At 44.5% G+C, this 25957-nt stretch overlaps 1 protein-coding gene across 1 annotated transcript in view; it reads right to left on the reverse strand.

Moving 5' to 3' along the window:
* The window catches only part of NFASC (neurofascin), a 639840-nt gene that overhangs the window by 328071 nt on the left and 285812 nt on the right, over positions 1-25957 (reverse strand). Inside the window, exon 3 of the mRNA XM_078644633.1 lies at positions 22768-22922. Within this exon, the coding sequence (XP_078500759.1) occupies positions 22768-22840 (73 nt within the window). The 5' untranslated portion in view covers positions 22841-22922. The remainder of the gene's footprint in view (positions 1-22767; positions 22923-25957) is intronic.

Here is a 25957-nt window from a genome sequence, read left to right on the forward strand (position 1 = left end):
AAAAAACACTTGTAAAGATCCATTTTCAAGTCCAAACTGAGATGGAGAAATAATGCACATCACAGGAGAATAGAATTAGTTCATAATACAAAAACATTTGAACAGCTAACGCTAAAGGTGTTTTTCTTAACTCATGTACTAGAAACAGCAATCAACAGTGGACTGGAGGAGAATAGAATAAAGCGAAAAGAGAAATGATTTCCATTAAAAACTGAAATAACCTTTGAAAGGAAGAGTGCATTTTTGGGGAATGTTTTTGTGGTGGAAACCTGAACAAGGTTCATTGAATCCTGCCAATGTCTCACCACTGTTGTGGCTGATGTGATAGTCATAAAGAGAGCAATTGCTTTACTGCTGGTGCAATCCCGACTTGTTTATTCGGGGGAGGGAGCGACAATTCACCTTGAGAAGACTATGTTAAGAGTCTAGTGAGAAATGCACTTGTATACAAGAGAATGAACAGAAGACCAGATTTAGATAGAGAAGATGGGAACCCTGTCTCTTTTGGCACTTTTTAGGATCCCAGTGCTGGGAGTGTCACCAAAGGAAGAATCCTTGCACCTGAATATATAGGAACTCATTGTGACAGCTCAGAGGTAGACTGAACGGGTCCTACTCCATGTATAAGTGAGCCAACCAGTTAAGTACAGTGATGGTAGACTTTGATGTAACACACTACTCATTGTCCTGGATAGGAAGCCTGAGAAACATGGCAACCTCACATAAGGGAGGCATCTGAGTGGGGAAGTCAGACTGTAAACCACCATTAGAAATGCAATTTCTGAGTGAAGATAATCATCTAGAACTGGATTCCTTTAAATGTCAAGGTTTTTTGGAAGGAGAGGTAAGAAAATGAAGCTATAAGGAAAACTATGTGAGCAGTTAAGCAAACTGGCATTCTGTTAGGAAAAGGTTTCAAGGTTTTTTGAAGCCACCACAAACCTTTGTGGTCAAGTACTGCCATCTGGAAATTATAAACAGCTGAGCTGTACTTATTGGAACTGTGCAAAGAGTTCCAGAAATAGGGGTAAGGGTACATTTGATCCAAAGAGGGTGGGCAGTCACATCTGCTATTTAGTTTGAAAACGTCAAAGGTATTTATTTCAGTACAAAGGCCAGAACTTTGTGTTGGCAATGCTGGTGTTTTATCACAAAGCTCAGAATTTTACCATACTACCTGGTAGCGGAAATGTGGAAGCAGGGGTCTTGGAAATCGTTAAAACATATCAAGTATGCTTGTTTACAGTTGCAGTAAATCTGTGGCAGGGCATCCAGAAGTTCTCTTTTTTAACATGGGTTTTCTCCATTCTCAAGTGTTAAATGGGCTGCCTTCTTTTTTTGAATGTTTAGGGACGTGAAATAAGGTCACCACTTAAGGTAGAAAGGATGCATGTGCTTGGAGAACAATTTGCCCTGGTAGAAGATAGTATACAGTGGGTGCACTGAGAGGGCGTGAAGCTCGCTCACCATCCGGGCCAATGTAGTGCCCACCAAGAAGACCATCTTAATAGTCAAAAGCCTAAGAGGACAAATATGCCTGGGTTAAAAGGAATAAAACATCAGATCAGTCAAAACTAAATTCAAGTTCCAAGGAGGCATAATGAAGGGAGAAAGCAAAAACATGTGCTGCAAGCCTTTCAAGAAATGAGCCACAACAGATGAATGAAACAGGGAAGGTAGATCCAGCAACTGCAGAATGCCGATATAGCTGACAATACTCTTAAACAGTACAAAGCGCTAGACCTTGCTGGGCCAATGATAACACAGTTACACTCAGACAGTTTGGCATGAAGCTGGTCAACGTGCTTGCCTGAACACCAAGCCACAAACTTGATACAGTGGTAGGAGTACACAGAGGGATGCTTGGCTGCCAGAATAACATCAACAACCTCAGGAGGAAGATCCGAAACACTCAACTATCGCCGATCAGTCTACAAGCATGAAGATGGAGTGTGAGCAGGGTGGGATGTGGGACCCAGCCCGCATTCTACGCTAGGGAATCCTCCTGAAGGAGCAGCCTGATTGGAGGACAGATGCTTATGCTCAGGAGTGCAGAACACCATACTCTCCATGCCCACTAGCATGGCTTGGGCTCAGTCGGCCCTGATCTTTTTGACGACTCGGGGTAAGATTGGTATCAGCGGAAATGCGTACCAAGTCCCTCTCCTAGACACTTTGGAAACTCCAAAGTGCAAATGTGCTGACATTGCGCATTCTCAGCGGTGACAAACAGATCGAGGGATGGTCCTATCCAGTTGTGGAAGAGACCCTGCACCACTTCCGGGTTTACACACCATTCATGGTCCACAAGACATCGATGGCTTAGCTTGTCTGCCATGGCGTTGAGAGATCCTGCCAGGTGGTGTTTGACCAAGAAAATGTCCTGATGATTCAGCCATGTCCAGAGGCACAGGAGTTCTTGGCACAGTGGCCTCGACCCCACACTGCCCTTCTTGATGCAGAACCACATTGCAGTGGTATTGTCCATGAACTCCTGCACCAACCTCCTTTTGATAGATGGCAGGAAGTCTTGCAATATATAAACAAAGGAAGGAGTACCACCAGAGACCTGTCAAGGTCTCAATGGAATATAGGGAGAGGGAGTATACAAAAGAAAGATATTCTTTTGTTAGAAGACCCCTCACTCACCAACCTGGTTGGTGACATGCTTCATCTTTGGGGTCCCACCCGGACAGCCGAATGCCGTCCGGGTGTGCTGCGACACCTGATTACAGTGGAGCGGGTTGTTTTGTGTGAATGTGAAGTGAAAAAAGTGGGTTAAAAATTGGTAAGGTATAACTGTATGGAAAAAACGTTATTCTAAAGCTACTGGACAATGTTAAAAACAATTATTCGACACTAGCGTTGGTTAGGTTGACCGACAGTACCTGTGTAGGTGTAAAAGGCTTAAAAGGTCTACATGTTTCAGCCTGTGTTGGAAAATACCAGGTTTTCGTCAGGACCAAGGGATGGGAGACCTGGGTGGTATACACACGCTAAGGTGTATCCAGGCCCTCGGCCACAGTGACCTAACTGCGTACTTACAGTTGGTGTCCTTTCGTCCAAATTAGTGAAAGGAAAAAGGAAAAAACCTGTGGAGACAAAAACACAATCACAAACATACATTTTACGTACCTGCAACGTGGTTTCCTAGTGGTTCGGTGCTCCATGCTCTCCCCGTCATGCGTGCTGCATGAGCAAATTGAATGCATACTATGGTGGTGGTGGCAATCTATGCTAGCGAGAGCCAGCAGAGTGCTCATAGTATGCGTCTATAACAATCCTGTCACCGAATACTTTAACAGGAGGATGAGAATCCAAACTATGGATTCTATTATAAGGGCAAGATTTGCCATAACACTGCAGTGTCAATCATACCCACACAATATAAATATTGGTGTGCCAGTGAGTATATTTTTAACACACCACTTTCATACATCTTTAGAAGTGGTTGTATACGCTCTCGTAACATTGTGCGGGCGTAATTAATTATGCATGCATGTCATCTGATAGAAACGTCGGCATGTGTGGTATTGTAAGATCAGGAGGGATTCAGAAGGGGAATAATGCTTTCTCGAATAATGAGTGTTCAGTGCCTCATGGGGTCAAGCCACTACTCCTGAAACACTATCTGAATTAAAGGAGAGAAAAGGAAGTAAGGGTATTAAGCTCCCCGGTTCTGGGATCAGAGCCGCGATAACAGAAAAAGGGGTGGATATCGCCCGAGGCCGATGGAAATAGGGACCTCTTGTATCCCGCCGTTTACTCACTGTGCCAGGGCTGTAGCATCAGCCATTGTGCCTGGTAAACTTCACTTACAACAAAACTTTTACAACGCACTACCATTACAACGCGGTCATTACAACGCAACCATTACAACGCATTGCGCTGGGGGGCACTCTAGGATAGCGAATATATTTAATTTACTATCCAACACCTTCCCTACTATCCACGGGGACTGGAGTTGGAATAGTAAATTAAATAAATCACTATCCAGCGCCTAAAAGCACTATGCGTTGTAATGGTATGCGATGTAAAAACCGCGTTGTAAAGGCAGGCGTTGTAATAGCCTGCGTTGTAACGTCATACATCCATTGTGCCTACACGCTGAGCGCCGCTCCCCGAGGATGGGATACCGGATAGGCACCGCCATTAAATGCAGGACTCTTCCAGGTGGGCGTAGCCACGTTTGACACATGGTCAACGTGGTGGCATCTTGGAGCGTGTCAGTATGGAAACGCCGGTAAAAAAAGGCGGAGTTGCGTCTATAGTGGATTGAAATGTTAAAAACACGGGATCTAAAGTATCAGTTGTAAATAGAACAGATTGGTGGAAGCTATGTGGATGTAAGAAAAATTATATTAAAACAGTTATTATTGAAACAAATAAGGTCATGGAGAGATTTTGACTATAGGTACGTATGCGAGCCAGTCGTAGGGAGTTACGTAGGCAGATGGGCTGCAACTCCAAGAGGTTGATGATGAGCAGGCTCTCTCCCGGACAATAGAGTCCTCTAATCTCCACCTCGCCCAGGAAGCCACCCCATCCCATAAGCGAGGAATCAGTCACCACTGTCAGCTCTAGGAGTGGAAGGGAGAGGGGTCTGCCGTTGACCAGCTCACAATTCAGCAGTCACCACTGCAGATCTCTTGCATTCTCCTCCAAAATCTGGTAACAATGAGAACACCACCAACTGGGACTTTAGAGCCTGCATGTGCTATCTGGTGTGCGTCACCAGCAGGATGCAGAAGGACATGGATGTACGTTGTTACAATGCATGCTTTTACCATGCATGCTTTTACAACGCAGGTTTTTCAACGCAAGTCGTTACAACGACTTGCGTTGGGGGGTGCTGGATAGTGAATAGTTTAATTTAGTATTCCAACTCCAGTCCCCGTGGATAGTAGGGAAGGTGTTGGATAGTAAATTAAACTATTACCTATCCTAGAGCGCCCCCCAGCGCAATTTGTTGTAATGACTTGCGTTGAAAAACCTGCGTTGTAAAGGCACTGCGTGGTAAAAGTTGCGTCGTAAAGGATGTTTCCCGAAGGATATCAGACCCAGCAGCCTCAAAGTGTGTCACAGGAATCAAGACTGAGGTTGAAACATCGGGATAATAGTCTGAATGTCTTGGTTTCTCCACACTGGTGAAAAAGTGCAAAATTGCACTTTTTACAGAATAGCTCCTATCCTATGGAAGGGAGCATCTGAGAAGGAGTCATGAGTGACTTTGGCATGTTGAAAGTGAACAACAACAAATGAAGAAGGTTTGCCATAGTTTGTAGGTGGGGTGACTGTCTGGGGCAAGCCCTCCTTCAACAGCCAGTCATCAAGGTAGAGGAAGACTGGAACTCCCAAACTTCAAAGATAAGCAGCCACCACCGCCATCAGGTTCATGAACACCCGAGGAGCATTGGTGAAGCCAAAGTGATCATAGCAAACTGGAAATGCTCCTGACCAACTGTGAAACGCTGGTAACTTCTGTGGGACCGCAAGATGGGGACATGAAAATAGGCGTCATGCAGGTCCAATGCTACCATCCAGTCTCCAGGGCAGACAGAAACTGGGCAAGGGCGAGCATCTTTAATCTGTCTTTTCACAGGAAGGTGTTGAGAGGGTGCGAGTATACAATAGCGCAGAGGAATCCGCCCTTTTTCAGCATAAGAAAGAAGCGGAAGTAGCAGTATCACCCTAATTCTGTTTTTGGAACGCTCTCAATGGCGCCCTTGGCCGAAAAAGCCTGCATTTCTTAGCATAACAAGGACAGGTGGTCCTCCGACAGCTGTTGTACAGACTGTGGCATGGCTGGCGGTGTTTCAAGGGTAACAGTTTGCCATTACAGTGGAATGTGCTGTATCCTGCCATCCACCGGATGGGTGTGAGTCGAGGAGAGCGCACTAAAGAGATGTGGGAGGGGCAGCAGTGGGAGGGGTGGAGGACTGGGCAGTACGTGCCCCTTCTGCGCGCAAGGTCTGTGGGAGCCTCTGCCACAGCCACCTAGGTGCTGAGAAGGAGGCTGGTCTTGCAGTATGGTTGGTACTGGCGTGTCTGGCGTCCCCTACCGTAGTCACAAGAGGGGAGAAAGGAGGAATGTGGTTGGTCAGGAGCAACAGGTCAACCCAAAGGGGCAAGCTGTGATCCTGCTATCCTTAAAGCGCACCAGTGCTGCATCTGCTTTTTCATCGAACAGGCAAGAGCCATCGAAGAGCATGTCCATGAGGCACACCTGTCATCCCCCCGAAAAGCATGTTGACCTTAACCAAGTGCCACCATGGAACCAATCACCTTGCAGAGGGAGTCCGTGGTATCCAACCGACATTGGATGGTGAATTGTGCTGCATCGTGGCCATCAAGCATAGCTTGCGTCAGGATCACTCAAGCCTCTTCAACCACCTGTGCCACAGAGTCCCACAGAGCTTGAGAATCTCTGCCTAAAAGGCAAGCAGTGTTGACTGACCACAAGGACAGGTTGATGGAAGAGAAGATCATCTTCCCAAAGGTCTCCTACCATTTGGATTCCCTATCCGGAGGGTTAGTAAGTAAGGCATTAGCGTTGATTCTGGCCATCGAAGCATTCACCACCAAACTCTCAGGTGGGTTGCTGTGTGAGGAATGTTGGATACCCTGACGCAGAGCTGTGTCAACATGCAACCAGACGGTTGACAGGGTCCACGGAACAGGGCTTGGACCAACCCTCCAGAAGAGCGTCTGAGAGGACTTTGTTAAAAGGAAGCAGGGGCTCTGCACTGGAGGGCCCTGGCTGAAGCATCTCCATTAAGACACTAGTCAGCAGTTTTCCTCATCACCATTGCAAAGGATGCAGACTCTTCCTTGGCTGGCCCCGATGGGGAGATCAACCCAGAGGCTGGTGAGGTGCCTAGCCCATTGGCATCTTCCAACTCCTCATACCAGTTTTCTTCTGGGATGGTGTGGTCGATGTTTTCAGTGAGGTCAAAGACCCCATTCTCAGTGACCTCCTCTAACTCTCGAAAGGGCAGAGGCACCGTATCTGAACACAAAGTCATTCTAGACCCAAGCGGCCATGTCGTCTATGTCAGATGAGGTCGATGTGGTGCTGTCTCTGAGTTGGAAAGAACGATAGGATCACCCTCATTGCGCTGCATCGGGAATGACAGCAACGGAGTTGATGGACCAAAACCCAATGAACAAGCAGAGCCGAAATTGGGCACAAGACCAGAATCAGAGATCAGAGGGTCCAACTTGTGTCGGGGAAGGGACCACTTACTGTAATCCAGATGGGACACATCTTGGCCTCTTAGGACCTGAAGGAACTCTAGAGGGAGACAGTTGCCTGAAAACATGTACCAGTGCCTTATAGAACTCCTGAAGCTGAGCAGGAGTGGCTTCAGCTCTGGGAAAGTCTGAAAGGCGCGGAGAAGGAGTCAATGATGGCTGTGTGGGAGCGGAACCTAGAGACAAGGAGATGGCCCAGTGCACCTTCCAGGGACTTGGGAGAGCACAGTGAAGTCAAACAATGCTTCAACTTATTTAGTTTTTTAGTACTTACCTGTTGACTACCCCAACTTGGTAGATTAATGGCTCACAGGACCAGCTCCGGGAATGGGCCCAAGAACATCCGCAAGAAGGTGGGGTATTACGCTGTCAACCCCGTGAGAAAATTCAGTGACCTCCCTGGAATCGCCTACTGGTGCATCGAAAGGCAGTCTGAACAGGACTTAGAGTCACTGCTCAACCACAAGCACAAAAGAGACACCAAGTGGGGATCAGTAACAGACATATGCCTGGACATTCCTCGCAAGATTTAAAACCTATAGGTTTCAGAGAGAACATCCTAGCACACTGGAAACAATTTTGGAAAAAACGGCAAGACAGAAGTCAAGAAAAAGTTTGTCAAAACGTGACTGAGGTAGCTGTCCGGATTTGGGACTGTTGGTACCGAAAGAAAGGAACTGATGTCAGATTGCTGGGGTGGCGCCTATACAGACATGATCAAGTCACATTCAGTGCAGATGACATCGAGACCCATGTATATGTTCAATGAAGTGCCATTTTTCCAGATCCAGTCTGATGCCTGGGGGATATTCTAAGGAGAGGAATCTGCGCTTAGAAGCATCTTTCAGAAACTATGTTTTATAAACCTCTGAAAACAGGCATGGAAAATCCTTCTTTTCTGCTCTACACTAACCATCTTCAAAGTCTGCAACTCGTTCTAAATCCTGCCCAGCTTACCTTCACTGTGTAATCCAAGGTGGGAAGACTCATAGAAGGCAATTTCTGAATTTTCAATTGTGCATCAAGCTTCCGGCATTTAAGATGAAGCCAACCAGATATGGACATTGTCAACCAATGTCAAAATGCATAGGCCTACAAATCAGAACCATCTTTAGCTGGACTTATTAAATGATTGGAAAAAAAGAGCTTTTCTGAAACACCTTCATATAATCTTCTCTATGGTCCCAGGGAGATATTAAGCCATTTGTTACTCTGACTCCCAAAAGGACACATCTTTACTGCCTCCTATAATTGATGAAATGGCCACCCTTAAGACAGAAAATGGCGTAGTATAATCTTTCTTTCAAATGAATCCATACAGAAACTCTTATTTTGCAGATGAGCTCTGAAAGAACGAGCTGTTAAGCTTCTCTTCTTGAGTGCAGAAACTAAAGCGGATGATCCTGGTGGAAGTAGAGAGGGTTCGAATCAGAACCTCTGCATTATCTCTTTTGCTTCTGCCTATATTCCTTTGCAGGTACAGGAGCCAAAAAGGTTCCCAGGTCTATTGTTGAGGAGATGAATATGTGAGATTTTATTCTGCCACTGGTCTACACATCACAGCCGTGAACATTGACACGTTGCTGTAAAGTAGAGTGTAATATTCAAAACCATAGAATATACCTGTGAAGTGTTTTTGTACAGGTTATGAATCTGTCGGAGGATGTCTGGATCTTGAAGAAGACACATCTCCCAATGGACTTGAGCGTCTTCCTGTTTATTAACTACTAATTTGGGGAAGGTGACGTTCTGGGATGGCTGAGACATCCAAGAGGTAGGTGAATGGGACTCCCCTCCCCTCCCACAACCCTCTGTAAATTCCAATGATTGTCGACAGGAGCCAGAATATCTATTACCAACAGCAGCGGATGTTTTGGCCGCAACATTAAAAAATGCATCAGCATGCTTAATGGGGTAAAATCGCCCTAACATCAAGATGAATATTGAGCTTGATGTAGTAAGCAACAATAAGTACTATGTCTGAGAAGTCTCTGGACCAAAGACAGCAGAGCACTCATGATCTAACCCTCCTTCTGAGGAGCCCATTAGGGTTTCGGAAAGCAGTGAAACCTCAGACAAGAGAAGAACATAAGTTTATCCTAGACCTTTTGGAGACTTTGGATACAGTAATCAATGAGAACTACTTGAGCAATTTTGAAGGATATGCCTAGCTTGGCTTTAAACCATAATTAACCTCTAATATATGTAAGCAAATCACATACTTGTGAGAGACTATCTTTAACTGGCACACAAGTTTTTCAAATGCTACAAATGTCAGTAAGAATAAAGCAGAAGGAAAATGAGAACCACGCAACCAAAAAAGAGAAAATAACTATTATGTCACTTAAATTCCCAGATATGTCTTAAAAGTCAGATCACCACAGCTGGCCTTATTACTCAACAACTAGTTTAATTCCTTTCAGACCGGAGCCCCGCAATGGCTCTGTTGTATAGCTCCTATATATCCTTATATCGTGTTAAGTTAGCATAGGTACATTTGAGATTTAAACGCCATTTTTCCTTTCTTGCAACTTCTGCACACGACCCTTAATTGTTGACTTAGCTTTCAACCTAGTGGTTTGCCGTGGTGTATGTGAGAATAATATGTTATTGCTCTGATATCAGTTTTGTTTAATAAACCATGTCTGCACGGAGAGTGCTGAAGTTTCAGGAGCAACACGATATGGAATTGTTATGAGGTCTGATCTCCACGCCTTCATAGTCATAACACAAGTGCAGCCTTTGCCAACTTGGGCTTGAGGCGGGATTGATATTGCTTTGCACGAGAATTGTTAACACACTTGATGCGGTGCACATGCAGAGAGAGCTGGTGTATGCTGATGTGATTCCTTCATGCTAGGACACTAAGGTATGGGCCCGCCCTAAAACAACCCAAAGAGACCTTCTTAGCTAATAATATAATATATGTGTTAGGGAGGGTGAGATATAAGTGTTGTTAACTCTTATTCATTACAGCATGTTAACATGCTGTCACCATTCGCTTTTTATGTCTTAGTAACTATGCTGATAATTTTGATACTGATAATAAGTATACTTGTATTATCTAAGATACTGCGCCTGAGAAGACGGCATTAGTAAATAAACATTTCAAATGCACATGTGTCTTCTTTACTCCATGTTCTGGTTTGTAATGATAATATAACGAAGGAGTGTTCATGAGTCCCACGTACCCTGAGGTACTGTAAGTTCATGTTCTGGTTTGTCTAAACATTGGGAGTTTGATATGTCCAATGAGACACTGTAGCTAGCTCGGTAAGGGGTGAGTTGGTTGCTAAGGTAAGTTTTGGGACACCCTAATTTGCCGAGGTTCCACTCCTCTGTGCACAGTTCTGTGTGAGTACAGAAACCCTGCAACATGGCGCCCAACGGTTTCGGTAGTCTTATATCATGACACTCGAGTAGTTTATCGTTCATGCCTTAACCCCTTCACGTCCGTTTCCGGAAAACGGGGTGTTGGTGAAACCTACCTATTTTTTGAAATAGGTCTTTATTCAAGCTTGATTCTTTCTTAAACGGTTTCTTTGAATTACTACCCAGTTGTGCTACAAAGTATTCTTTGTGTTTTCTTGTTTCCAATTCTGTAATGGCGGCAGCGGTGGCTATTGCGCAGCATAGTCGCGTAGCGGTACGCAACCATCTTCAGACGTACCAGGTCCCAGTAGATGGGATGGCTGTGATTTTCGTGGTTTGTGCAGATCCGGCGTTTCCTTACGAGTTGTTTTACTCTTGGGTTACGTTTCCGGCTGTGGACGCTAATTCTGGTTTGTTCCACTCCTACACCGCCTCAGATGTCCCGGCTGAATATACGCCGTACAGGGCATTGGAAATACCTATTGATCATTGGCAGCATCGAGTTTGGTTTGATGGCGCCCTCCCCCACTCTTTGTCCCCTGCGAGGTTAGGTCCACTCTCAATTCCAGGTACAAATTGGCCTGCGTTGGGTGGCTTTACCCCGCACCCGAATCACGGGGCTTGTACCCTGGCAGAAATTCGCAGGCTACATGTAGTTTCCATTTCCGTGATTCGTGCTTTAGTGCAATACATCGGTCGACATCTTCCTGGTGGTCCCCAGGGGGGTGCGGCCGCTCCCATGGAACGAGGCGGAATGCGTCTCAATCCAGTGATGGTTAATTCGGTTTTTGGTGCGCGTCCTGTTGACAACGATGACTTCCCATTCTGGCTAGCAGAGAAGTTTGATCAAATGGAGGAGGTTTTTCCGAATTCTACTCCTGCTGATAAACATAGAATGTTAACGATTACTCTACCGAAGGATATTACTCCTGAACTTGCTGACTGTGAAAGCTGGGGAAAAACTTTTGCAGCGGTTTATACGAGGTGCTTCGGCACCCCGTCTATGAATGCTCTGCCTGAAATCATTAGACGTGTTCAGAATGATCACGGTCCAGAGGCAGCGGTTGAATTGGGTATGCGCCTGTGTGGTTCTTTTGAGATTGTAAGTGATCTCATTCTCTCCAATGTTAAAGGAGATGCAGTTAACTTTCAGGTGTCGAATGCTTTGGCTGCTCTGCCCGATGCCGACAAACCCCGCCAGTTAGCAAAGATTGTGGTGGCCGCTTATAAGACAATTGGCCGCACAAGTAGAGGTCTGAAATATTTTCCAGTGAAGGATAAAAAACAACCTCAGGGACAATCTGGAGTGTCAGATGTCCAGCCCAAGTCCAAAAAACAGAATTGGCCTAAAAAACAGACACAGGGGAAGCAGACAACGCAGACTCAGGGTACTTTTCCTGCAATACAAGCTCCTGCGCCACCCGAAAAAGTTTATGATTTGCGCGACCGCGCGATGATTAAATCGCCTGATCGTTTTCAGGGTTCTGATCAACGCTCTCCTCGTTCCTTTCAGGACACATCGGCCCCGAAGACCGGTGGAGGAGGAGGGGGTGGACGTGGACGTGGTGGCCAACAAGGACGTGGTCAGTCCCGCCAAACGGACGGCGCAGTGAAGCAGGAGGATTCTACGCCTAGGCGTCCGCAGTTTGCGAAAAAGAAAGTCGCAGCCTTAACAGCGCATCGATATGCCACAGATAGTGAGAACGCGGCTTCGGAATCTGACGTGGGCTCTGACCTTGCTGGACAGCGCGGCGGAGATAACCATAGTCAGAGAGGCGCTGCGTCCACTACTGAGGGTGACAGCGACTGATGTTTACGTTGTGATAGAAACAGCGGATACGAGACTTGCTCCCCCTGAAAGACTATATGAAATTGTCCTGTTAATTGAAGGTGACATACGGCGTACCGTTAAAGGTGTATTTTGGGAGAATCTGTCTTCTACATATGATATTTTACTTTCGGAGGCTGACTGGCCCCCACCTTTTGTGCTCGCGGCGCCGCGAGGGGAGGAGGTGATCCTACCCAGTTTCGCGAACACTGTCTCGAAAGAGAATGCGCAGCATTTTGCAGAAGAGTGGGCTCGGGCTCTCGCGCCGGCTCTGTACCGTAACCAATGTGGTTGGGATAGATTGTCGCCTTGCCACGAAATTCCGTTGCGGTCTCAGCCGCAGCCTCAACCTCAATATCCCATTCGGCGTGAAGCAAAATCTTCCGTCGCGGAAATCCTTGAACAATTGGAATATCAGGGAGTTATTGAAACGTGTGTGTCACCGATGAATAATCCCCTTTTTACTGTGAACAAACCTGACGGATCATATCGTTTGGTTTTGGATTACCGGCATTTAAACTCGCATTGCCGTAACTGTGCTGTACAGAATACCCACGGCTCCGCCCTAGTGGATAGTCTCGTGCGTAAGCGTTTCAAGACAACGCTTGACATATCCAATGGTTTTTATGCCCACAGATTGGACAGCTTTAGCTCCCAATGGACCAGTTTTACGAGCGCTGGAGTCCAAAAGCAATTCCGGCGTCTTCCAATGGGCTACAAGAATAGTCCTGGTATATTTACCGCTCGAATTGTCTCTATTCTGGAGGCACTCGACCCTGATGCTTTTTCGTATGTGGATGACATATATCTCACAGACGACGATATTTGGGAGCATCTGTGTCGTGTAAATTCTATTGTTTGCAACTTCGCAGACATGGGTTACAAATTTAACTTTGCAAAATCGCACATTGCTGAACACACAGTGTTGTTTTTGGGCTATGAGCTCAACAATGAAGGTAGAGGTTTGGCTCCTCACTTCTTAGAGAAGTGCGCACAATTGCGCGCTCCAACAACACTGAAAAAATTACAGTCTTTACTGGGCTTTTTGAATTTCGGCAGAACTTACATTCCGGAATATGCCCAGCGTATCAAGCCTTTGTATGCTTTGATACAACCAACTTTCTCAAAATCATGCTGGCTGCCTGAGCATTCAGCCATTTTGCTATCCTTGCAGGCTGATCTGCTCGCTTCTAAATATTTACTGACTCGTGATAACCACACCAACCTGGTAATAAGAATAATTCCCGGGACGGTGGGTTTCACATACCTCACTTTTAATGAAGGTGACACAGTGCCTATCGCTTACAAGTCACACTTGTACACTTCGGCTGAGATGCGGTTTCCCACAGTGGAAAAAGTTTTAACTGCTGTACAGATGGCAATTCTAAAAGAACGAGCTCTGTCACAGGGGAAACGCATGCTGGTGGTAACACCCTGTCCTCATTTGGAGGCAGTCACGAAAGCCAGTGTACCAAATTCAAAGGCTTTGCACCCTCGGTGGATTCAGTGGGCTGCGTCATTGTCATCCGCGGATGTCATGTTTATTTTTGACGCTTCCTTACGGTCGCAAGAGTACTTGCAGTATGAATTCGTTCATCCTGCTCCTCTGGCGATGCGACCTTTGGAGGACTTCCATTGCATCATTTACACTGATGGGTCGGCGCAGGTTGCGCATGGCTCTAAACATGCCTACGTTTCCGCATGCGCCATTGTGGTCGGTGCTATGTTGAATGATGAGTTCATTTCCAGGGAGGTACACACGTTGCCCCTGGGCGATTGCACCGCACAATTGGCAGAGCTTCGTGCTCTCTTACTAGCTCTGGAGTACGCAGATCCACGTGTTACTACTCTAATTGTAAGTGATTCTTACTACTGTGTCCAGTCTTACAATGAAAACTTGTTCTTTTGGATTCAAAATGATTTTCATGATTCCAAGGGTAGCACAATAAAACATAAAATGATCTGGGTTCGAGTGGCAGAGCTTAAGGCTGTGTTGCCACTCGTTTATGTGATTCATACTCTCGGTCATCAGCGCGTGGGAGTTCACGCTGTTGGCAACTCGCTTGCTGATGAAGCAGCAAAATCAGCAGTATCTACATACTTAGTTGCAGCAGTTACTAGGTCTAAAACCAAGATTGATAGCGACATCTTGGCAGCGATTGCTGCCTCTGAGAAGGGAAGTAAACATCCTGCTGGATTCCCTTCGAAGTATAAATACCACTTAAGTCCCGAAAAGGTTCCTTTTGTGACAATTCCTGATGTTGGGGAACGGCTGGTTCCCAACTCGGATCGCAGAACAGACTTGATTACAGCGGCTCATGAAGGTGTGGCGTCTGCGCATGCGGGCGTCTCAGCCACTGTAACGCAACTACAACAACGTTTCTGGTGGCGGGGACTGTACAAACAGACGCGTGATTATGTCCTTCTTTGTGACATATGCCAGCAGATTAAACCTTCAACTGCTCCGCGTCCGCCACAGACTCAGTTGTACATTTCTAATAAACCGCTAGGCTGTGTTTATTTAGATCACTGCGGTCCTTTTTCATCTGATACTGCGTATAAGTACATCTTAGTAGCAGTTGACTCATGCACACGCTTTGTGTGGGTATGGCCACATCGCAGCGCTGATTCACGGACTGTCATTAGAGATTTGCGTATCTTTATAGGGATTTTTGCCTGTGGTACCTTCCATTCGGATCAGGGTCCGGCTTTCGCCTCTAAGGCGTATAAGGATGCCATGACTTCGATGGGGGTCCAAGTCAAGTTTTCGTCACCCTACAGACCTGAGGGTAATAGTGTAGTTGAACGAATGAACCGTGATTTAAAGCAATCTTTGACAGCCCGAGTTATAGGCACTGGCAGAAACTGGCTGGCTCACCTCTATGGCGTGCAGCGTGCTCTTAATAATCTCCCTAGAAGGTCTCTGGGTGGGCGGACCCCATACGAAATGCTCTTTGGCATCAAGATGTACGTCCCTGACCTTGACGGTCTAGACTCTGTGGTTCGCGCCACTTCATTTGACGCAGATGAACATTGCAATGTTTTACAGAATCTACAAAAGACCAGAGACAGTCTTGCAAAGGAACATTTGCCCTCCACATCGGATGATGCGTTGCAGATCCCGGTAGTTGGCTGGCTACCCCAAGTTGGAGAACTGGTTCGGGAGAAGATCGACAACAAGAAAGAGTTTGGTCCCTCCTATCGAGCTCCAGTCCCGGTGCTTGGAGTGAAGGGCACAAGAACAGTCATTTTACCACCACTTCCAGGTCGTAAGGAAAACAGGTTTATTTCTATTGACAATGTCAAGATACACAGAGTGGCCGATTCTTCTTAGCATGACACCAGCTGTTTCCTGTCCTTCCATTGTGAGAAATTCAATTATGCCCACTGCTTCTAATAATGAACCTGAGGTGGCCATCGAATTACCTGCTGTTTCCAGTCCATTATTGAATAATTTACCGGGAACTAACCTTGATGAGACAGACTATACATACCCCACTGATTTGTCAATGCCTGACCTGCAAGCTCGTTTAGCCACGGAATCCAGATTTTCATTTGACTCTGCTTCCCTTGCCTCGAAAAAACCCTCTCAAATTGCAGTATATGCTAGCCTGTTTAAAAAACATTTTTTGATACCTCCTTGGATATACATTTGGCTGGTCCTTTTTTCGGTTTACCTTTTTATGTCAATTGGTTTTGTGTTTTATTTTTTTCGAATTATGAATGGACACTATGTCGAGGAGAGAACTTGCATTACTCATTTAAATGGAACTTTGGCCCCACTTTCCTCTTCACATTCTACACACAGATTAAAGAGAGACTTGACTTTGGTTAACATCACAGCATGGCCTGTTCTGGATGGAATCGCGTGGGATGCAGTTCGGTTTCAAATTCATGGCCCAACGGAAGTCGTTAATGTTCCTAATGTACTTAGAGTGAATATGGGGGATGTGGTGAAACAAAACATTCGTTCTGATGATTGGGATGTTAATGCTGTGGAAAGTTTATTTTCTGATTTGAAATACTATGCTGCTTTTGATGCTGAGGATTTATATTTGGAATCTGCTAATTATGGTGAATTGTTCTGTTACCAACATTATGGCAATCACTTCTTACACAAAACATCTTCCCGAAGGGATGCTGTTAATTTTACTCAGTGGGAACATTGCCCAGCTCCTACACAAGGGAGTTCAGAAACGTTTCTTAAAAAGTATACTTATTTCACTGACTTTAACCAGTCCAATCCCGAGTCCTTTTATTTTAAATTTCACAAACAGCCACTGTCCAAGGTTAGACTTACCGATACAAAATTGTTGTACTCGAAGGCCTTCCTAGATCAATTAGTTACTGGGGGGTATGAGTTATGGAAGGACACAATAGACCTTAAATCAGTTTGGGGTTCAAGGGCCTGGCAGGTACAAGGCACTGAGGCTTTGCACCGTGCATGTCTCATCCCAAATCATATGTTGTTTTTAAATGACACCATTTCCCAGACCACATGCTTTGGATTGGCTACATCTAAAAGGTTAAACACCCCGTCTTTCCCGGAGTTGGAGGAATATGAGAATTGGAGTAATTTTACTCAATTGTCCATTAAAGATATACAGGCTCTGCTTCTTAATTCCTCCTTTAACATTTCCAGTATGAATCCCAGGGGTTGGCTGCTTTGGCACCGTAGTGCTGATTCTTGCCAAAAAAGATTTTTGAATATATCTGACGGTTTTAAGACTGTTAGGTCTGATCCCCGGTTTGATTTGAGTCATACTGTCACCTCTTACTCTGTGGGCAAGTTGTGTCAAGCTTGGCTGAAACATTCAACTTTACCTGCGGTTAAGTATCACCTTTCCAAACTGAATGCAGACGTGGATTTGAATGATTTCATTAAAGGCCCAGCTAGTGGCAGGTCGAAAAGGTGGTTATATGGGGTTTACAATGAAATTTGGAAACTCTCACAGATTGAGGCCGCTTCACGCCTTAGGGCTATTGATCAGGCGAATCTTGAGAAAGTGCTTGCAGTTGTTGACAATAGCATTAACGTGCTTTCCTCTAGAATTTACACATTAGATAATATTGTGTCGTCTGTTGTTGATATTGTGCATGATGAAGTGTCAGTATTATACCATGGTCAAAATCAATTACGGTCAATCATGCAGTTTGCATGGACACTTCAGACTCTGAAAATGGGTAAAGTTCCCTGGGGATACATGAACGTTTCCTCTTTATTTTCCCCGTTTAATTTGACAGACAAACAACGCTTGCTTTCAATGCGTGATGCTTCCTTTTCTATGCTCCATATTGAAAGATTGGAATCTTTACCTTTTTCTGTGGCAGAAGCCACTGCTGCTACGTGGCTTATCCACGGTTTAATAACACTGCCTTTTGCTTTATATAAGTTTTCAAATTGTATGAAATATGTGCCAATAGGTCGTTTTGAACCCTTAGGTAGCGGTTTTCTTCATGAGGTCTGGTCACTCCCATACACATACAGATGTTTCAAGGATGAACAAGAAGTTTATCTAACAGGGGATGAGTGTACTGAGACGCCAGATCATTCTTTAATGTGCAGACACATACAGTTACACGGTTCATGTAACAAGGACCGACCGAATATGGCTTGCGTTTTACAAGGCACGCCAGTTCCTGCTATCATCCCCACGTTTAAATTGTTAGAGAATGGTAGTTATTTAATGCTCAATAATGAAAACTGTTGTGGTTTAATTAAAGGTATAGCTTTCATAGTAACGGTTAGTGAGCGAGTTATTTGCTGCAGAAATGTTCTTTATCCTCCCACACGTGAACATAGGGAGTCTTCCATTTGGCCACAGATACCGACCTTGGGAGCAGAATTCAGCGGCATGGCTAGAATAAGAGCTCTATTGTCCCAGAAAGAGGTGGCCTTGAGCTCGGCCCGTGAAACTTTCGTGCTTCACATTGCTAACACCCGTACGGAGGTTCAGGCTCTTTTAAATACTGATTTGCCTTTGCATTTCGGAGCCATGGTCCGTTCTATCTTTAACGCATCCTCCACAACGGGCCTAGCACATTTTTTTAAAGTTGTTAGCGGTGGTCTCGTGACTTCTTTTGAGAAGATTTTTGGAGTCATCCCTGCCTTCTTCCATTCTATTTTTTCATCCTTATTTGGAGGGTTCCCGTTTTTACTTGCATTAGCGGCTGGCGCATTGGTGGTTTTCTGCCTTTTTAAATATGGATGCCCTTCCTGTGCAAGACCACGCTCGGCTGCTACTGACGCGGTTTCGCAACCGCATGCTTGATTATTATGGCACACTGCCGTTGGCGACTCTAAGCACGGCGTTTGGATTATCATTTCGGTTCTCCTATTTCACCTGTGTCCAGCCTGTATTTCGCTGCCTGACCTGTGATTTCCATTGGGCCATTGATTTGTGTCTCTGCGGACCAATATCTTCTGACGTCGATTTTGATCAACTGATGAGTCCTATCATTGCTCACGAGTTGGTTTGTTCTGACGAAAGGATTATGGCCTTGGCGGTGGCACATGGACTAATGGGTCCCTGGGATGTGTTGTCAGCAGCGCAAAATTTCTTGGAACAAAGTTTTCTTGAAAACCCACCGAGCTGTCCTCTGATGGTTATAGAGGATCCGGTGCTGGAAGATCACGTATGTTCCTTTCATCTTTTAAATTGGATGGCTGAACTGTTTTCGGATGAGGACAGTGACTTCCTCCTGGAGGCTGTTGCAGCTTACTTTTCATACACAGTCTTATCATAGACACTGCCTCAAAATGACATGCTGATTGATAGCATTTCCTTGATTTTATTGACTTTTGGTCAAGACATTTTATTTTTGCTTGCCTATTGGCTTGAGCCACATTATACTTGTGGACTATTTTTTAGCATTAGTTTTTATAATTGAATTTTTATTCATGCTCGTTTATAATTGGATTCTGCTCTCATGTGATGGCACTTCTGTTATCTTATTTAGTCCGTTCTCGGATCATGGGGGGGTGTTGTATAGCTCCTATATATCCTTATATCGTGTTAAGTTAGCATAGGTACATTTGAGATTTAAACGCCATTTTTCCTTTCTTGCAACTTCTGCACACGACCCTTAATTGTTGACTTAGCTTTCAACCTAGTGGTTTGCCGTGGTGTATGTGAGAATAATATGTTATTGCTCTGATATCAGTTTTGTTTAATAAACCATGTCTGCACGGAGAGTGCTGAAGTTTCAGGAGCAACACGATATGGAATTGTTATGAGGTCTGATCTCCACGCCTTCATAGTCATAACACAAGTGCAGCCTTTGCCAACTTGGGCTTGAGGCGGGATTGATATTGCTTTGCACGAGAATTGTTAACACACTTGATGCGGTGCACATGCAGAGAGAGCTGGTGTATGCTGATGTGATTCCTTCATGCTAGGACACTAAGGTATGGGCCCGCCCTAAAACAACCCAAAGAGACCTTCTTAGCTAATAATATAATATATGTGTTAGGGAGGGTGAGATATAAGTGTTGTTAACTCTTATTCATTACAGCATGTTAACATGCTGTCACCATTCGCTTTTTATGTCTTAGTAACTATGCTGATAATTTTGATACTGATAATAAGTATACTTGTATTATCTAAGATACTGCGCCTGAGAAGACGGCATTAGTAAATAAACATTTCAAATGCACATGTGTCTTCTTTACTCCATGTTCTGGTTTGTAATGATAATATAACGAAAGAGTGTTCATGAGTCCCACGTACCCTGAGGTACTGTAAGTTCATGTTCTGGTTTGTCTAAACATTGGGAGTTTGATATGTCCAATGAGACACTGTAGCTAGCTCGGTAAGGGGTGAGTTGGTTGCTAAGGTAAGTTTTGGGACACCCTAATTTGCCGAGGTTCCACTCCTCTGTGCACAGTTCTGTGTGAGTACAGAAACCCTGCAACAGCTCCTTGAACAACTCACTTTGCATAGGACACAGATACATTAATAATTTAATTAAATCTATATTTTATTGAATAATGCAAGTATGGGCATCTTACAGTCTAAAATTGCCAGATGTAATCCTTCTAGATCCATAGGATTCACATAGGTAGCCTTTAAGTAGTCCTATATTTCATAAGAGTCGTCTCCAGCAGAGGAGCATTTTTCAATCATCCATGTGTTTACCTATGATTAACATTTTGCAATGGCTTGAAAATCTGTTGGTTTTTAAAGTAAAGCAGGTCACATACTGTGCAATACATAAGGTGCTGTAAGCTCTAGAGTAAAAATGTCATGTTGGTACATATACTTCATGAATGTCTTAGCTTAACAGTTTGGCCTCGACGATGGACGCATCATATGTACCTGTGCTTCATACCATCATCGAAACAATGAAAAGAATATGAAGAGGTTTGATCTGATTAGTGAAATGTACAGATTTAAAGGGATTGGGAACCTTAAGTCAAAGAATACTTGGCCTCCTCTGGGGGCAAGTAAAGGAGGCCCTTTGCTGAAAGCAGACAGGGGTTTCCATTAGTAACAAAGGGGATAGGCATTTCAGTGGAAGCAGACCACGACCTCCCGTTAGAAGTAAGGAAGAGAGAACCTTCAACGGAAGCAGACATAGCCTCACCAGAAGCACATAATAAGACATTTCAGTGGAAGCTTTCGGAAAATAGACATGTGCTTCCATAAGAAGAAAGGAAGGCGACTCTTTAACGAAAACAGATGTAGTATTTAAGGAACCCAGTGACTGGATCATTCAGTTGAAGCAGTCATGAGTCTACACCGGAAAAGGGGGAGCAAGAAACTTCACCAGAAACCTTCTGAAAGCATATAAAGGTATCTACTGAAAGACATAGAAGAAGGAACTTCATTGAACATATACATGGGTCTCCTCAGGCACTGAGGGAGAGACACTATGTAGTGTCAGGTAGTAGGAAACAGGGCGAGAGATCTTTTAGTAGCAGCCTTCTGAAAGCAGACATGAGCGTCCAATGATAGAAGTAGAGGAAAGTTAACAGTTGTGCAAGGTTGCTGTGTCCAACTTGAGGCAAAATCAACTAACTTGCTGAGCGCCTGGTCTGTTCTCCAGAACCTTTGCCTCGCCTTTTATACTCACCTGAATGCTCTAGTCTAGTCATTTCCAAAGTAAATTGAAGCTCCGAAGGTGAGTAGTCACCTGCATTTCCAGTTGAACCAAAGATACAGCACCACCTTTCTTAGCACAAAATGCCTCAAAAGTCTGGCAAAGTTCAAAGATAGTAAAACTACTCATGCAAACGTAAATAGTAGGGATTTAAATTGCACTATATAACCCTGGGACTGGCGAATGTGATGGTTCAGCATGCTGGGCTCGACTCTTTGGTAACTGATGTAAAATGAACAGCAGAATTACAAAACAGTGCAAAATACATTTAGTTTCAGTGGTTGCCGACAAAGGGGCAATGGACTCCAATCAGGCAAAAGAGGTAAATGCTTCCAAGCAACACAAGCTAAAGAGACTCGAGTACAAAGAAAGTGTGGCTGTGATGCGGCTGCAAGGCAAAACATCAACATAAGTAATTGGGAAACAGCCAACGGAAACGCCCCAGCAGTCGTACGCACATGAAGGTCGCCCATGCATAGTGATACATATTCGCAATGTATGCTGCATGTCATTTTTATCGAGACCACTCATAATCAGTTTAGGTTCACGCTGCAAACCACCGTACAAGATAGGGATTGTTAAAAGGAGCAGTAAATGATTTGTCCCACTAGGTGTTCTACTGGCCTACAGTTTCTAAATGTATGTTCATATATTCAACATTCAAAATATTTGCATTAAATTGAATTCACAATTATTAAATTCAATATTTTATATTCATATGCACACTAGCGCCACACTACTCATGCTACTAGTATCAACTTTGGGGTTAAGCATACCTGAACTTCAATAAAACAGGTTTGCACTGGAGATGCAATGATGTTGTATACACAGTATAGGGCACTGATGTTACAATACACAACCTGCAATGACAATTAATGAATAACTCCTTCCCTGTTTGAAGTGTATGAAAAGAGCAGATATGCTGGGCCGGTTGGCTGAGACGTTCTGTTGAAATGGGTGCAGATGCAGAACTTCCCACGTGGGTGATAAGAGCTTTTATGAAACATAAATAATGACGTTTCACAAAGAAGGATAAGTCAAATCGCACTGTGTGAACAGTAAATAAAATGAGCAGCTATGTCATTTAAATAGTAGATATGTGAATAGCTAGTGTTGACCTGTGGCTATAACGTGCTATGGCAAACGAAGCCCATGGAAATAATAAGTAGGCAGATAAAATGAGCAGCTATGCACATGAAGAGAGAACTTACGGTCCAAAGGCACTTCCAGCGCTGCGATGAGGCGATGCAGACAGAACAGGATGGCAACTCCTTTGAGTGCCATCACTGTAACTCCACCAGCAGGTTAACTCTTCAGCTCTGCTATTCCCCTGCACACTAGACCAATGACTGATTTCAATCAGAAGCTGGTAAAGGAGGGAAAGAGAAGAGGGACTCGTTACTCGAACAAACAACTGCAAATCAAAACTTTCCACACACAAAAAGGACTATTTGAAACATTCAAACATTTAAATCATGGTGCACTCCAGACCTGAAAGCAAGACGAACCTGGAGGAGTGGTTACATCCCAAACAATATAATAATTATTGTATCACATGGGTTAGACAAAATTAAGTAGGGACAGATGTATGGAAAGGGCAGGTCTCAATGCATTTGTTGCTTTTGCACACCAATTGGATTGTGACATGGTCTTCATTTTTGGGATGCGAATAATGTACTAATCAGTAGCATCACAAAATGTGGATCACAGAAGGTTGTGAAACCTCCTACATAATGACTATTAATAAGAAAGGAGTTGTTCTGGCCCCCAGAAATTTACCAAGTCGCAGGCACCTGCTGCATGGAAATCTGCCATCCAAGGTCTCAGGTTTCCAGATTGGATTGTGGCAACTCCCTTTATCCCGGCATCACAGCCTCTCTTTTGTATCAACTGCAAACTCTTCAATCTGCCACAACGTGCATATGTCTCCATTCTTGCATGGCTTACACTGGCTGCTGGTCCCTGCGGCCCTCTTTAAGACCCCTTGCCTAACACACAAGGCCCTTAACGGGCAGGGTCGGTCCCTCTCCAAGAAACTCTCTTTCTATTGTCTATGGTGAAAATTTCGCTTGCTGGTTTTGTGCTAGCCCCAGTCCCTGAGATTTGCAACAGCCGTGGAGGTAAACATGCAAAAAAATGGAGTTGGCTATCTTATTTAAGTGCCAGGATGCCTTTTCTGGGTAACAAAGGCACCTGAGAAAATGTTCAAACCAATGCTTCACCTTACAGCAGCCTATCTGTGGACATACACAAAAATGTGAAGGGATGGCCTCACATGTCACCAGGTGTCTTGCTTCATCATAGGACTCCCCACGCTCTTCAAATACCCAGCTGGATGAAGAGCGGGGCTACACCCTGGAGTCAGGAAGGCACTTCTAACTAGGTATGGATCCGTGACATAGTACAATTAAAAAACAATGTGATATGTCAAACAGGCCTTTACGTTAAGTGGGATACCACTTGGTATTAAAAACCAAATGTGGAGACAAGGAGAACTAGGCTACTGTAATGTGAAGCATAGTTTTGGACATTTTCTCAGGTGGCTTTGTGTATGGCAGTTGTGACTGGAGGCCAGCTCACCCTTGAGGCCCCATAGCCTCTAGTTCCCTCCCTTGGATAGTGACGCTGCTTTTCGGTGTGTTGATGATTTTCTGGGTAACAGACAGCAATGCAAATGCCAATAATAGAATTGTAATGCCATTCATGCCGTCTCCAATTTGTGATTTGGAAAGGGTTTCAAATAGAAGGGTTCATTCTATTCGAAAAGAGCTTCGGTACAATGTAAAAAGGTGCTTTGTGGTCTCAACCCCTGTGTTTTTGCTATCACAAAACACGACTGTACATCGTACCCGTACCCAAAGCAATAGATTTGCAGCGCCACGGTTTCCGAAACTCACATATTGTGGATTAGCACGCCATCTAGTGGGCGAGTACGGGAACCATCTACTCCAAAATGTTAATCTCGAGGTTGTCAGCCATAGGCAGTGAGTCATATAACTCATGATGATGAGAACTGCAAGCATTTACTGATCAAAGCTATTTTACTCTTTTGCCTGGCTGTACCGCCAACATTCAATAATGTATATCCGTTTAGAGTTATAGCCTTATTGGACTTAATTTATCATTTACTCTACACAATCCCACTGAGCCCCCTTTTTCTTGCCCCGGATCCTTTTCACCTCTCCTGGACTCAAACATCACTTCAAGGAGACCGCAGAGTATAACACAATCACGAAGGGTGGCTCGGGTTTGTCAACATTTTGGAATATAAATGGCAGACTACAGCTGCAACAGTGCATGTTAAGTAGTACATCGACACTTCCATTAATTTCTCAAATGACAGCCACCACAACTTTTTTTTTTACATTACACCAACTTTTTAAGTTACAAATATTCACAATTTGAATGACAAAAGGTCATAACGGTGATCTGTCTTCAAAACAGATAAAAGTCTAAAAAAAATCGAGTTCCGTTGAGCAAAAAGTTTACAAGAAGTAGTTCAAAAGAAAGAGACGGTTCAACTCTCGACAGAAGAGCTTATGCGATTGTTATTTTTTTTAACGTTTAAATTGCAAGCATATGCCACCCCAAAAAAGGGGAGGGGGGCTTAAATGTGACAGTTGTATGCTTCTAATAAAAAATACAGACATGTAATGTTAGTATAACATATCACAAATGTGTAAAGCACACGTCCAGCCAAGGGAATCTTGGCACTGAATAACATGTTTATTGTTACCCATTGGCACTCACCTCGGGAGGATGAAAGGCAGAGGGGGCCCGCCGGGATTTGAACTTGTGACCATGAGGTCCAATACAGGCCCCTACAGTGGCTGCATTAGTCTACTTAGCTGTAAGACCCAGTTATGAAGTATAGTTATTTACTACCAGATGTACTTCGAAGAAGTATACATATAATGTTAGTTTTAACACAAATCAAGGAAAAATGTGATTCTTACAGGTGAAAAAAGGTGCTACTCCTGAGAGCTCAAGATCTGCGCCAGGCATGGAGTGTCACCCACCGCTGCTCCGGGAAGTAGGATGAGTGTAGCTAGCAATGAAAAGTATTCCTTTAAGTGCGTTCCAAAAGGACTCCCGGGTCCTGGAGAGGCTTCTTGGAAGGGCCATATGCCTTCCTGGCGCTCAGTTATATATCTCACATTTTTCAGCAGAAGCAGACGTTCAGTGTGACTTGGGACTCTAAGTCAGAGCTGTCTCCTGTGCTTCATGCTGTGACATTGGCAGCCCTTGCGGGGCAGCACCTGCAGCCAGTGTCGCACTTGTTCAGCGCAAGGCCCTTCACAGTAGTGTTGTGAGAGCACCATCAAAATCGCCCAAGTCCTAAACCAGGATGTGTCCGGATCCAGTGACAACAGGTCATTTTTAGGTAGAGCCTAGCAGCAG

This window comes from Lissotriton helveticus, chromosome 5_1 (genome assembly GCF_964261635.1).
Source record: "Lissotriton helveticus chromosome 5_1, aLisHel1.1, whole genome shotgun sequence".
NCBI classification, from domain to species: domain Eukaryota; kingdom Metazoa; phylum Chordata; class Amphibia; order Caudata; family Salamandridae; genus Lissotriton; species Lissotriton helveticus.